Source organism: Carcharodon carcharias, chromosome 4 (genome assembly GCF_017639515.1).
Source record: "Carcharodon carcharias isolate sCarCar2 chromosome 4, sCarCar2.pri, whole genome shotgun sequence".
Taxonomy (NCBI): Eukaryota; Metazoa; Chordata; class Chondrichthyes; order Lamniformes; family Lamnidae; genus Carcharodon; species Carcharodon carcharias.
In genome coordinates, this window is record NC_054470.1 from 141,274,676 (window position 1) to 141,289,303 (window position 14,628).

The 14,628-nt window shown below is 42.2% G+C and overlaps 1 protein-coding gene across 1 annotated transcript in view; it reads right to left on the reverse strand.

The window, feature by feature from the left end:
* Nucleotides 1–14,628, reverse strand: part of adgrv1 (adhesion G protein-coupled receptor V1) — a 723,938-nt gene that overhangs the window by 496,116 nt on the left and 213,194 nt on the right. Inside the window, 3 exon segments of the mRNA XM_041185339.1 lie at nucleotides 9,226–9,405; nucleotides 10,061–10,160; nucleotides 14,444–14,574. Coding sequence (XP_041041273.1) covers nucleotides 9,226–9,405; nucleotides 10,061–10,160; nucleotides 14,444–14,574 — 411 coding nt within the window.

The following is a 14,628-nucleotide window of genomic DNA, read 5'->3' on the forward strand; positions in this document are numbered from 1 at the left end:
ACATGATAGGACAGAGTATAAAGGAAGAGGTAATGGGAGCTTGTCAGAAAGGTATGGCAATAATCAAGGGGGAATTTAATCTACATAGGGAGTGGAAAAATCAGATGGGAAAAGGTAACCTAGATGAGGAGTTCATAGAATGTTTTCGGGATAGTTTCTTAGAAAAGCACATTCTGCAGCCAACTAGAGAGCATGCTATACTGGACCTGGTATTGTGCAACAAGATAGGATTAATTGATAACCTCATAGTGAAGGCACCCCTGGGTAGCAGTGATCATAATATCATTGAATTTTATATTCAGTTTGAGGGAGAGAAGAACTGGTCCAAGAGTAGTCTTTTAAACTTACGTAGTCTAAACTTATGCAATTATGTAGGAACGAAAGCAGAGCTTACTGAAGTGAACTGGCAAATGAGGTTAAGGGATAGATCAATAGAGATACAGTGGCAGGCATTTAAAGGGGAATTTCAGAATATACAGAATAGATACATTCCAATGAGAAAGAAAAAAATCCATGGTTAGTTCAAAAAGTTAAAGACAGTACAAACTTGAAGAAAAAGTATATAATTGTGCAAAGACAGGTGGCAGGTCAGAAGATTGGACAGAATATAAAGAACAGCAAAGAATGATAAAAAGATTACGAAGGAGGGAAAAATTAGAGTATGGAGAAAACTAGCTAGAAATATAAAGACAGCTAGTAAGAGTTTCTATATATTAATTAAATAATAAAAATGTTAACAAAGTGCACTTTGCTCCTATAGAAATAAAAAGAGATGGTAAATAAAGTGAACAGGTACTTTGTATCAGTCTTCTCTATAGAGGATACAAGTAGCGCCCCAGAAATAGCTGTAAAACAGGAATTGGAAGGAAAGGAGGAATTCAGAAAAATTACCATCACCAGGGAAGTGGTGCTTAGTAAATTATTGGATCTGCAGCCAACAAATCCCCGGCCTTTATAGACTTCATCCTAGGGTCTTAAAAGAAGTGGCTAGTGACTACAGGCCAGTTAGCTTAAAATCTGCCATAGGGAAAATGTTGGAAGCTTTATTAAAGATTTTATGACAGGGCACTTGGAAAAATTGAAGGCAATCAGGCAATCAACATGGTTTTGTGAAAGGGAAATCATAACTAACCAATTTATTGGAGTTCTTTGAAGGATTCACATGTGCTATGGATAATGGAGAACTGGTGGTTTCCAGAAAGCATCTGATAAGGTGCCACATCAAAGGTTATTGACCGTAGGGGGTAACATATTGACATGGATAGAAGATTGGCTAGCTAACAGAAAATAGAGAGTAGCCATGAATGGGTCTGTTTCCTTTTGCCGGGATATGACGAGTGGTGTGCCACAGGAATCAATGCTAGGACCTCAACTTTTTACAATTTATATAAATGACTTGGATGAAGGGACAGAAGGTATGGTTGCTAAATTTGCTGATGATACAAAGACAGGTAGGAAAGTAAGTTATGAAGAGGATGCAAGGAGGCTACACGGGGACATAAATTGCAGTTGTGAGATATGGGAGCTTTTGGACGCCAAGGAGATCCATGACAAACACGTCTGCAGGAAGTGTAAGTAGCTTGATAAATGCCAGATTGGGATTATTGATCTGGAAGCCGAAATGCAGACATTGCACAACATAAGGGAGGAGGGGGAAATACCTGGAATCTTTGTTCCAGAAGACAGTCACACCTCATAGAAGAGAGTCATCTGTTTTTGTCAGCAGCGTGGGGCAGGAGAATGTGACTGTCAACGAGGCAGGTAATGGGACCGAGCAGACAGTAGTGGAGGAGCCTCAGACTTTTGCAATTGTCAAACAGGTTTGAGGTGCTCACAATCTGTGTGGAAGAAAGCAAAATCTGCAAGGTAGATGAGCTTGCTGGCCATGGCCGTGGTACAGGAACTCGTTCAAGCGGAGGGAGCAAAATGGAATATAACGGTAGTAGGGGATAAGGGGATAGTACAGTGAGGGGGGTTTACACTGTTCTCTGCAACAAAGAGCGAGAGTCCAGACAACAATGTTGCCTGCCTGATGCCAAAGTTCAGACCATCTGGTCAGGGCTAGAGAGGAACTTGCAGTTGGAGTGGGAGGGTCCAGTTGTCGTGGTCCATGTAGGTACCAATGCCATAGGTAGAACCAGAAAGAGGTTCTGCAAAATCAGTATGAGAAGCTAGGTGCCAAATTAAGAAGCAGAGTCTCAAAGGTAATAATCTCTGGGTTATTACGTGAGCCGCATGCAAATTGGCACAGGGCAAATAAGACAGACAAATGCATGGCCCAAAGACTGGTGTGGGAGAAGTGGGTTTGTGGGGCTCTGGTGAAAGTGGGAGCTTTTCCATAGGGACAGTTTACACCTGAACCATGCTGGGATGAATGTCCTCACAAATCACATAACTAGGGAAGTAGAGAGGGCTTTAAACTAAACAAGAGAGGTGAGGGATCAAGCTTGGCTAGAGGTAGAAATTCATGTTGTAGAGTCAAGGCAGGTGAGCAAAATAGTAATATGAGAAATAAGGGTCAGAGAATGGCAGGAAGGGACAGAGAGAAAAATTCTAAGAATACACCAACAGTCAAGACGAGATGTTCCAAAGGTAAAAAAAGACAAAATTGAAGGCTCTATATCTGAATGCACACAGCAAAGTAAATGAATTGATGGCCCATATTGAAGTAAATAAACATGATCTGATAGCAATTACAGAGACATGGCTACAGGACAACAAAGATTGGGCCCTTAATATTGAGGGGTACATCAAATTCAAGAAAAATAGGAAGCTAGGTAAAGATAGAGGGGTAGCACTGTTAATCAAAGATGGCATTGATGCAATAGTTAGAGATGACCATGGTTCAGGAGATCAGGATGTAGAATCGGTTTGGATGGAGATTAGGAATAATAGGGGTAAAAAGTCATTAGTAGGAGTGGTGTACAGGCCCCCTAACAGTATCCACAGTGTAGGACAAAGTATTCAAGAGAAAATATTGTGTGCTTGTGATAAAGGGACGGCAATAGTCACAGGCAATTTTAATCTACGCCTAAACTGGAAAAATCAGATTGGCAGTAGAAGCCTGGATGAGGAGTTCTTGGAATGCTTTCGAGATAGTTTTTTAGAGCAACGTGTTCTGAAACCAACCAGAGAGCAGGTTATATTAGATTTGGTATTGTGTAACGTGACAGGATTAATTAATGACCTCAGAGTAAAGGTGCTGCTATGTAACAGCGACCACATTATGATTGAATTTTACGTCCAGTTTGAAAGTGAGAAGAGCAAGTCTAAGACTAGTATCTTAAACTTAAATAATGGCAACTATGTGGAAATGAAAGCTGAGCTGGCTGAAGTGAACTGGGAAACTAGGCTGGAGGATAGATCAATATAGAAGCAGTGGCAGACATTTAAGGGGATATTTCAGAGCATTCAGAATAAGTACATTCCTACTATAAAGAAAAATTCCTAGGGGAGGACCCAACATCCTTGGCTAACTAAAGAAGTTAAGGAAAGCATCAAATTTGAGAAAAAAGCATACAACTCCGCAAAGATGAGTGGCAGGACAGATGATTGGACAGAATATAAAGAACGGCAGAGAATGACGAAACGTTAATCAGGAGAAACAAATTAGAGTATGGGAGGAAGTTAGTCAGAAATGTATAAATGGATAGCACGAAGTACTTAAAAAGGGAAAGAGTAAGTAAAGTGAGTGTTGTCCTCTAGAGTTAATAGTAGATAATAAGGAAATGGCGGAAGAAATTAACAAATATTTTGCTTCCCTGTTCACTATAGGGGATACAAAAAAAATTCCAGTAACAGCTCCAAATCAAGAGATGAACAGGAGAAAGAAACTTGGTGAAATTGAAATCTTTAGGGAAATGGTACTGAGCAAACTGATGGAGCTGTGGGCTGGCAAGTCTCCAATCCCCATGAACTACATCCTAAGGTCTTAAAAGAGGTGGCCAATGAGATAGTCGATACACTGGTGTTAATTTTCCAAAATTCACTACATTCTGGAAAGGTACCATCAGATTGGAAAGTAGCAATATTCAAGAAGGGAGGGAGGCAGTAAACAGGAAACTATAGGCCAGTTAGCTTAATGTCTGTCGTGAGGAAGTTATTAGAATCAATCATTAAGGAGGTTATAGCTGGGCACTTAGAAGAGCTCAAGGCAATCAGAAAGAGTCAGCATGGTTTTGTGAAAGGAAAATCATATTCAACCAATTTATTGGAGTTTATTGAAGGAGGAACATGCACAGTGGATAAAGGTATCATACTGTACTTGGATTTTTCAAAAGGCATTTGATAAGGTGCCTTAATCAAAGATTATTATGGAAAATAAAAGCACATGGTGTACGGTGTAACTGATTAGCAAGGATAAAAGATTGCTTAGCTGGCAGAATGCAGAGAGTATGCATAAATGGGTCTTTTTCTGATTGGCGGGATGTGACGAGCAGAGTACCACTGGGGTCTGTACTGGGGCCTCAATTTTTTATGATTTAGTCAATGACTTAGATGAGGGGAGTGAAGACATGGTAGGCTAAATTTGTAGAAAACACAAAGATAGGTAGAGGGTATGTTGTGAAGAGGTCGAGGAGGTTGCAGATGGGCAAAGATCTGGCAAACGGAGTTTAATGTGGGAAAATGTGAACTTGTTCGCTTTGGCTGGAAGAACAAAAGAGCAGAGCGTTATATAAATGGAGAAAGGCTACATAATTCTGAGGTGCAGAGGGATCTAGGTGTTCTAGTACAAGTAGACCAGACCTGGTAAGGACAGCAGGTTTCCTTCCCTAAAGGATACTAGTGAACCAGATGGGTTTTTACAACATTCGACAATGGTTTAATGACCACTATTACTGAGGCTAGCTTTATATTCCAGGTTTACTAACTGAATTCAAATTCCACCAGCTGCGGTGGTAAGATCTGAACCCAGCCAGAGCCTCTGGATTACTGGCCCAGTGATCTTACCACTGCACCACCATCTCCCCACGAGCAGTTGCATTATATCAGGGCCATAGAATTCAGCTGTTCCAATCTTTGAGAAAAATAACACATAAAATTACATTATATACTGAGCAATATTAACACTTTTTAAAAGTTAACTCCAGAACAGCATCGAATGAAGCTTTGTGGGTAGAGCTTAGGAATAAAAAAGGGGCAAACCCATTATTAGGTGTTTATTATAGACCCCCAGATAGTCAGAGGGAAATTGAGGACAAATATGTGCACAATTTGTGGAAGTGTGTAAAAACAATAACAATAGCGTAATTATATTAGGTGATTTCAACTTTCCCAACATTAATTGGGATAGACATAGTGTTAAGGGCTAGGAGGGAGTAGATCTCTTGAAATGCATACAGGAGAACTTTTTAGGTCAATATGTAGAGGGTCCAACAAGGGACAGCGCAGTGCTGGACCTAATTCTGGGGAATGAAGCCAGACAGGTGGTTGAGGTGGTGGTGGGCGAGCATTTTAGTGAAAGCGACCGCAACATGGTACAGTTTAAGCTTGTTATGGACAAAGAAATTGACAAGTTGCAAAAAAATGTTTTAGATTGGGGGAGAGTGGATTTTAGTAAAATAAGGCAAGATCTGGCCAAGGTAGACTGGGAACAGTTACTTGTGGGGAAATCTACAGAGGAACAGTGGGGGGGGTGTTCAAAAAGAAAATGGGGGGTGGGGGGAGATACATGCTTAACATGTTCCCTCTAGGGTGATAGGAAGGAGTAACAAGCCCAGAGAACCATGGATGACCAGAGATATTCAGGTAATGATGAGAAGAAAAAGAGAGGCTTTTAGCAGGTACAAGGGAAGCAAATCAGCAGAGGCATTGGTGGAGTACAGAAAGTGCAGGGTGGAGCTTAAGAAAGCAATTAGGACAGCAAAGAGGGGATATGAGAAAGCTCTGGCTGGTTAAAGTAGGGAAAATCCCAAGATATTCTATAAGTATATCAATGGGAAGAGGATAACCAGGGAAAGAGTAGGGCCCATAAGGGATCAAGTGGGTAATCTATGGGTGGAGCCAGAGGACATCGCTAGAGTGTTGAATGAATACTTCACATCCGCCTTCACCCAAGAGAATGAGGATGAAGGTATCGAACTCGGGGAGAGAGACTGCGAGGTTCTTGAGCAAATTGATATAGGGAGTGACAAGGTATTGGAGATGTTGGCAGGCTTAAAAGTGGACAAATCTCCAGGTCCGGATGATTTGTGTCCCTGACTGCTAAGGGAGGCAAGGGAGGAGATCGCAGGGGTTCTGACCCAAATTTCTAATTCCTCTCTGGCCAAGGAGGAATTGCCAGAGGACTGAAGAACAGCTAATGTGGTTCCGCTATTTAAGAAAGGTTGTAGAGATATGCCAGGGAACTACAGGCCAGTGAGTCTCACGTCAGTGGTAGGAAACTATTGGAGAAAATTCTGAAGGAGAGTATTTATCTCCACTTGGAGGGGCAAGGTTTGATCAGGAATGGTCAGCAAGGCTTTGTCAGAGGGAGGTCATGCCTAACAAATTTGACTGAATTTTTTGAGGAAATGACCAGGTGTGTAGATGAGGGTAGTGCAGTTGATGTAGTTTATATGGATTTCAGCAAAGCCTTTGACAAGGTCCCACACGGGAGACTTATAAAGAAGGCAAAGGCACATGGGATACAGGGTAATTTGATAAGGTAGATTCAAAATTGGCTGAGTTGTAGGAGGCAGAGGGTGATGACAGAAGGCTGCTTTAGTGACTGGAAGCCAGTGTCCAGTGGCGTAACACAGGGATCTGTGCTCGGTCCCCTATTATTTGTCATTTATATAAACGACATAGATGACCTTGTGGGGTTTGGATAAGTAAGTTTGCGGATGACACAAAGATTGGCCGGGTGGTTAACAGTGAAGTTGAGTGTCTTGGGCCACAGGAAGATATAGACGGGATGGTCAAATGGGCAGATAAGTGGCAGATAGAATTTAACCCTGAAAAGCGTGAGGTGATACACTTTGGAAGGAGTGATCTGACAAAGAAGCATTCAATGAATGGCATGACACTAGGAAGTTCTGAGGAACAAAGGGACCTTGGCTTGTGTGTCCATAGATCTCTGAAGGCAGAGGGGCATGTTAGTGGGGTGGTGAAAAAGGCATATGGGACACTTGCCTTTATCAATCGAGGCATAGATTACAAAAGTAGGGAGGTCATGTTGGAGTTGTATAGAACCTTGGTGAGGCCACAGCTGGAGTACTGTGTGCTGTACTAGTCGCCACATTATAGGAAGGATGTGATTGCACTGGAGGGGGTGCAGAGGAGATTCACCAGGATGTTGCCTGGGATGAAACATTTAAGTTATGAAGAGAGGTCAGAAAGACTTGGGTTGTTTTCGTTGGAGCAGAGAAGACTGAGGGGTGACCTGATCGAGGTGTACAAGATTATGAGGGGCATGGACAGGGTGGATAGGGAGCAGCTGTTCCCCTTAGTTGAAGGGTCAGTCACAGGGGGGCATAAGTTCAAGGTGAGGGGCAGGAGGTTTAGGGGGGATGTGAGGAAAAACTTTTTTACCCAGAGAGTGGTGACAGTCTGGAATCCACTGCCTGGGAGGGTGGTGGAGGCGGGTTGCCTCACATCCTTTAAAAAGTACCTGGATGAGTACTTGGCACGTCATAACATTCAAGGCTATGGGTCGAGTGCTGGTAAATGGGATTAATTAGGTAGGTCAGGTGTCTCTCATATGTCAGTGCAGACTCGATGGGCCGAATCTGCATTGTGATTCTGTGATTCTGTGAATAGGCTGGCACAACAGGGGAGAAATTCACGGACTGGATTTTATGCTAAGGGCAGGCTTCCCGCACCCCAGCAAATATTTTGGGAGCAAGCCCACCTCAGCTCAGCTGGCTTGCCCTGCTTCAATTTTTGGGCAATGGGCCTTTAATTAGTATGAGGTGGGACTTCCCTGCTCCTTCAGGAGGATGTCCCGCCTCAAAGAGCTATCAATCAATTGGAGGCCGGCAGTCTGCACACCAGCAGCGTCAAGCGAGAGCAGTGGCCACAGCTGGTGCTGCAGACAGGCCAAGGAGATGGCGTTCGGCGATGGACCCAGACACTGAGGTCTCACTGCAGCCAGGCTGACAGGCCCCAGAGAAGTGGGTAGGGGTATGTTGGACAGGGTGGGGAGGATAGGGCAGAAATAGGGAAGGAGAACTGGGGGAAGATGGCCTCCAATTGATACAGGGAGCCTGGGAAGGAGGCACTCCTCCCTTTCACTAACAACAAGTAGCCCATAGGGTTAAACCTGCCGGGCTGCACCTTGGGCGTGGTCCTCTCCCATTGCCTGACAGATCGGAGTGGGGGCGGATGAGGCTGTTAATTGGGCATTAATTGCCCACTTAATGGCCTCAATTGGGCCACGGGTGAGCAATGCAAATGGCACCTCCCTGACCGGTAAAATTGTGGTCGCCGATGGCACAGCACCCTAATTTACGGGTCCACTCGCCTGTTTTACAGCACCATGGGTGGGGGACTATAACTGGATACAGCAAAGAGTCCAGAACAGGGGAGGGTTATTTTACCTATTCCCATTAGGTTCCTCTGGCAGTTCTGAGTGAGCCACAGTGCACCAAGCATCCCAGAAAATCCAAACACTGCACTGCCAATGGGAAGTGTAAGTTTTACTGGGACAAAGAACTGGTGTATGTACCATTGTGGGTCAATGACCTTAAGAAACGTTGCCCCTCTGTGTTCCAAGGCGATTCAAATAAATTATGAAGCCAATTGAGTTTGTCTCAATCCAGACTTTGGGCTTCCTTTCAGAGTGGGGAGCTGCTGATTCGAGGAACGCTGCTTCAGTGACCTGGATGTTTCTTGCTTTGCCACAATAAGTGCAATTATCTAACCTGAATATTAAATGATCCTTCCCTGAGAATTGTGATGGGATCACCGTAAGGTCACAAGAGTGGGTGGAAGTTCCACCTCACATTTCTATTACCTTAACATGTTTCAGATTCCTACTTTATTAACTAATGCAATGTTACTTGAGCGTTCAGAAAATTTAACAGTCATTAAGCTGAAAATGTACTGCCATTCATACCCTTTACATGAATATAAATAAACTGGGAACAATGTTTGATTTCTTCCATGTGGCTTAGCTTGATCAATATATATTTGAATAATTCACATCATGGTATGAAAAGGAAACAAACTAACAGGTTATCTTGTTTAATTTCAAATCTATTTGAAATGTATAATTTAACATTGTTCTAATCAATATTTTGTTACCTAGGGATCCAAATTCTCTACTGACAAACAGCTGAATGGTTTTATTTCCTTCCTGAATGGAAACAGTTTGAGACGACAGAGCAAACTTCACTACCCCATGTGGCTCATCACTGGCCTCCACTGTAAGAACAGCTTCGTATCCCTGGCTATCAATAATAGCTGCACCTGTTGAGGGAACACCTGCCAAACAAGAATAAAAAAAAGAAAATCCTCTTCTTTTCTTAAAAACACAAGTTAATTGTAAGCACAGTGCATTATCTTTCAGAAATCACACATGCCCCACCAGACATATTGTTATGGCTCCGTTAAGAAACTTCCACCTGGAAGTTCAAATCACATGCAGGGTTTGGAGGGGTTGGGAAGAGTCATCCGTAAGATGAAAGAAAGATGGCTGGAGCAAAGGTGACTTAATTCATCTCTCATGTTTCCCAATCAATCAAGGAGGAACACTGATAACATTTTTGGAGATATGCATATACTGCACCATCCAGTGCATTCCAGGAAAAGGTGTGTAGGAAGCAGATGGCTACCTTGGAGTTGATAACAAGGAAAACAGGTACAAAACGTTATGAGGTCGTGGTGGTGGTGGTGGCGGCGGCTGCGGTGGTGGCGGCGGCGGCAGCAGTGGCGGCGGTGGCGGTGGCGGTGGTGGTGGATATAATTCATTCCATCATCTCCATGAGACTCGTCTCCTGCTCCTTTGATCCTCTCCTAACTCAACCTCCTTACAAGCCTTCTTACTAGCAGTCACCTACAATGAATCCCTTTCTTTATGCACTTTCATAAATCATATTCTCATAGCCACAAAAATACATGACTTAATGTTGCATATTACCTTGAGTTCTTATATTTGACAAAATAATTCTGTATTCCTCCTTTTCTTCAGGAATACCATCATCAAATAGGTGGACAAGAAGAGATGCATTTAAAATACCCTAGAGGTTATAGAGATTGAACACACTATTAGATTAGAGAGAGAATACAACAGAAACATATACAGAAAATCATGGAATCAGGTAGGGCAAGTACTATACCAGCACAGCAATCACAAGAAATGAAACTTCCAGTAAAGATATAATGGTAAAAAGTACAATGGATTTAAAAAGAAGAGTGGTAGGGAAACTACTTGTCAAAGTTTTCATTGGAAAATAAGTGTATGAAGATGCCCTGATAAGCTTTGGCTTCTGGGGAGTGGCTGACGAAATAACTCATTCTGGTACAATGATTTTTCTCGATTATCAATGAATTTATCTCCGCAAGTGCTTCATAGTTGTGAATGGCAACCCAAAGCACAAATATGAGTTTAAATTAGTCACTTCAATAATAGAAATAAAGGACAGGAGTGTGCTTTTTGTGAAAAAGTGGTTCCTGATTACTTTTCTAAATGGTTTAACACTAATTTTAAGCTTATGTCATCCTAATTTGGATTCCCCCATCAGAGGAAGTAGTTTCTGCCCTATTAAATCCCATAATAATTTTAAACACCGTAATCAGATCACCCCTCAACCTTCTATATTCAAAGGAATACAAGTCAAGGTTACTCAATAAAATATCAACATTTTAACCCCCAGTATTAAGTGCATCTGCACCCTACCCTCTCCACTCTAGGCATTACAGGTTGCAAGTTTGGGAGCTGCTGTTACAGAAGCCTTAGTGAATTGTTGTTGTGCACCCTATACGTACTGTGGTTGAGGCTGGCCAATGGTGAAGGTGTGCGTGTTTAGGTGAATGAATGAAGTTCCGATCAAGTGGTCTGCTTTGTCCTGGGTGGTTTGAGCTTTTTGAATGTTATTGCAGCTACACTCTCCAGCCAAGTGGAGAGTATTCCAGAACACTCGTGATTTATGTTTTGTAGATGGTGGAAAGGGTTTGGGAAAGCTGGAGATGAGCCACTCACTACAGAATACCCAATCTCTGATCTGCTCTAGTTGTCACTTGTCCAGCTGAATTCCTGGTCAATGCTGACCCCCCTCTCTCCTCCACCAGGATCTTGCTGGGGACTCGGCTGCCCTGAGGAACACCTGCAGCTATGGCGACAGGACGAGGCCCTTACGCGGCCATTAATTAGCCTCCTGACGACTCGCCCATAATGGATAAAATTGTGGCATGGTAGGCAATAAGGCACCAAGAATAGCACCCATAGAAGAGCACTAAATTTTTAAGGGTCCCCGCAGCCTGCCAACTCTCTCATGGGGAGAGGCTATGAAATCCAGCTCATTGTTTAAGTGTTTCAATTATTCTAAGCTTTTTACATACTTTGTTCATACCAATCAGTGAATTAGCATTTGCTTCTCCCCCACCCCTGCCCCAACTTACAACACCAGCAGCCTTTCCCTTTCACTGGCATCCTTAAAGCAATAAAATGCATGGACCTGGTGAAGCACTATCAGCAAAAAAAAACATTGAAAGGCTGCATGTACACCAGTACATAAAAGGGACAATAGCAGCATGGATGAAAAATTGGCTAGAGACAGAAAATGGTCATTTCTCAGACCGGGGGAAGGTTCACAGTGGGGATCCCCAGAAGTCAGCATTAGGACTCCTATTTTTTTGGATCTGTATTAATGACCTAGACTTGGATGTACACAATTTCAAACTTGGAAGTATTGTAAATTGTGAAGAGGATTGTGATAAATCTCAAGAGGATTCAGATAGGGTGGTAGATTGGGCAGACATGTGACCGATAAAACTTAATGCAGAGAAGTGTGAAGTGATACATTTTGGTAGGTTGATCAAGGGGAGGCAATATAAATTGACATGTACAATTCTTAAGGGGGATCAGGAGCAAAGAGATTTGGGGTATATGTGTACAAACTGTTGAAGATGGCAGGGCTGAGAAAGTAGCTAAAAAGGCATATGGAATCGTGGGCTTCATAAATAATGGCATAGAGTTCGAAAGCAAGGAAGTTATGCAAAACACTGGTTCAACTTCAGTTGGTATGGTGTCCAATTCTGGGCACCAAACTTTAGAGAGGGTATGGAGGCATTAGAAAGGGACAGAAAATTGATGAGAATGGCACCAGTGAAGACTGACTTCAGTTAAGTGGATAGATTGGAGAAGCTGTCCTTTGAGAAGAGGAGGTTGAGAGGAGATTTGACAGAGATGTTCCAAATTATGAGTGGTCTCAATAGGTTACATAAAGAGAAACTGTTCCCATTGGTGGAAGGATAAGAACAAGAGGACACAGATTTAAGGTGATTAACAAACAAAACAAAGCAACATGACAATAAATGTGTTTATTCAGCGAGTGATTACGATATGGAATGCACTGGCTGAGAAGGTGGTGGAGGCAGATTCAACCATAGCTTTCAAAAGGGAATTAGATAAGCATCTGAAGGGAAAAAAATTGCAGGGCTATGGAGAAAGGGCAGGGATTGGGACTAACCAAACTGCTCTTGCAGAGAGCCAGCATAGACCCGATGGGCTGAATAGCCTCCTTCTGTGCTGTAACCACTCTATCATTCAATGAGCAATGTGCACACATTCTGGGCATACAAGCGTATTCTCTCTCTCTCAATTTGTTTTCACTTCACTTTCTGAAATACAGCAAAAAAGATGTTTATGAAGGTTGATTTTTATTCCCTCTGTTGGGTGGAATTAATTTGGTAGCATGATGAATTTGGCAGCACAGCAGTTATTGGCCCATTCTGCCAACAGTGGAGTCTTCATGCTTTGCTTGAAATGTGCAGTCCACACATTCCCCAGAAATGGGTGGAAGCCCTATTAGCCCATGTACATCAGGGTCCTAAAATGTCAACAGAACCCTAACAGAATTTTATAACACCAATGAACTGAGAATGTACTGTGCATACTCCAGTCATTGGTGTTTGGCATTGAACTGTCTAACCAATGGTCCTTAAATAAGTTGCTCTGAAAGGTTTTAAAATGATTTGCAAATGTGATATAAGATCAGAAGGACCATGTCTCCTAGTCCCTTAAAGATCAGCCCTCATGAGTTCTGATTCTATGCAGCCCTTCCTAGAGATCGCCTCCCTCCCACAACTTGAAGCCACCAGATTTCCTGCTTCTTCTGAACATTGGACTGCTCTAAGTGCACAAACAACTCACAAACAGAATGAGAATTGGTTGGTACAGATCTCCTTCATCAAGCGTTCTATTCATTCCAACTGTCCAGTGCTCAATGGATGCACTCCAAGGAACAATTACCCCGCTGAGTGAAAAGTTCCAGGAAAATGAAAATGCTGGAAACCTAAAATAAGAACAGAAAATGCTGGAAATACACAACAGGTGTAAAGACAAAAGACAAGTTAACATTCAGGTACAGGCCCCATGTTAGAACTTTCTGACACAGAGCCTAAACCTAAAATATTAACACGTATTTTCTCTTTGCAGTTGTTGATAGACCTACAGAATACTTCCAGCATTTCATGCTTTATTCCACTTTTGGGATAGGTCCTGCTAAAAATGCCTGAAGAATTATTTGAACAATAATTGTAGTTGGGAATTTTATTTATTGCTCTCTTGTTTCCGCTCTGCTAACAACCATCCTACAGTATAGCTGGAAACATTGTTTCCCCAAGTTTTTTTTATGTTCTAGAGAATGGTGACTTAGCCAAGGCCACACTTATTGTCCCTTCCTATCCTGGTTGCCCTCATTTGCTATGTAATTTAGTATAGGTCTGCAGTTACATGTAGGCCAGTCACAGGTAAAGGTGGCAAGCTCCCTCTCCTGAAGGAGTTTCGTAATCTAATAGAATTTAAGTGACAATCCAGCAGCTTTTATGGGCATTTTTTCTGCTGCATCCTGTAAATCACCCGGCACACTGAGTTCAATTTCACAAATTGCTGTGATGGGATTTGACCTCTTAACCTCTGGGATAATGGCAATAGTACCATAATCACTGCACCACCACACTCCATGTAAAATTGGTTAATTGTTCATTGATTTACTGGAGTTCTGCCATGAATATGGTTAGCATTCTAAACCTTCCAGTTTTCCAGTGTTTTGTCTTTCATGATACTTAATTGTAAGTCTAATAAATTCAGGAAGAGGATGATGAAAAACTAGATTAAAACTAGCAGTAAATAGCAGATACTATCATTTATCAGCACACCAGCAAACTGTAATGATTATTTGACCCTAGTTTTAAAGCACAAGCATTTTATTTTGCTCACGGCAAGTTAAACAATGTGTCCATTAATTTAAAGAAGAAACCACTGTGCTCAGTAATTCTGGGGAGTTTTCTAATTACTTACTTCCGAAAGAAAAAGGGTCCCATTAATATCCACAAAATCTTCCTGAGCATGTTTCCCATAAATGATCCAGTCAACAGTAATGTTTCCCTGTCCAAGACCACTCCTTTCAATCCAGAACAGCAAACTTTCTCCTACAAATTAGGAAGCAGAATCAGATTGGACCATCAACCCAATTTTTACAGGCA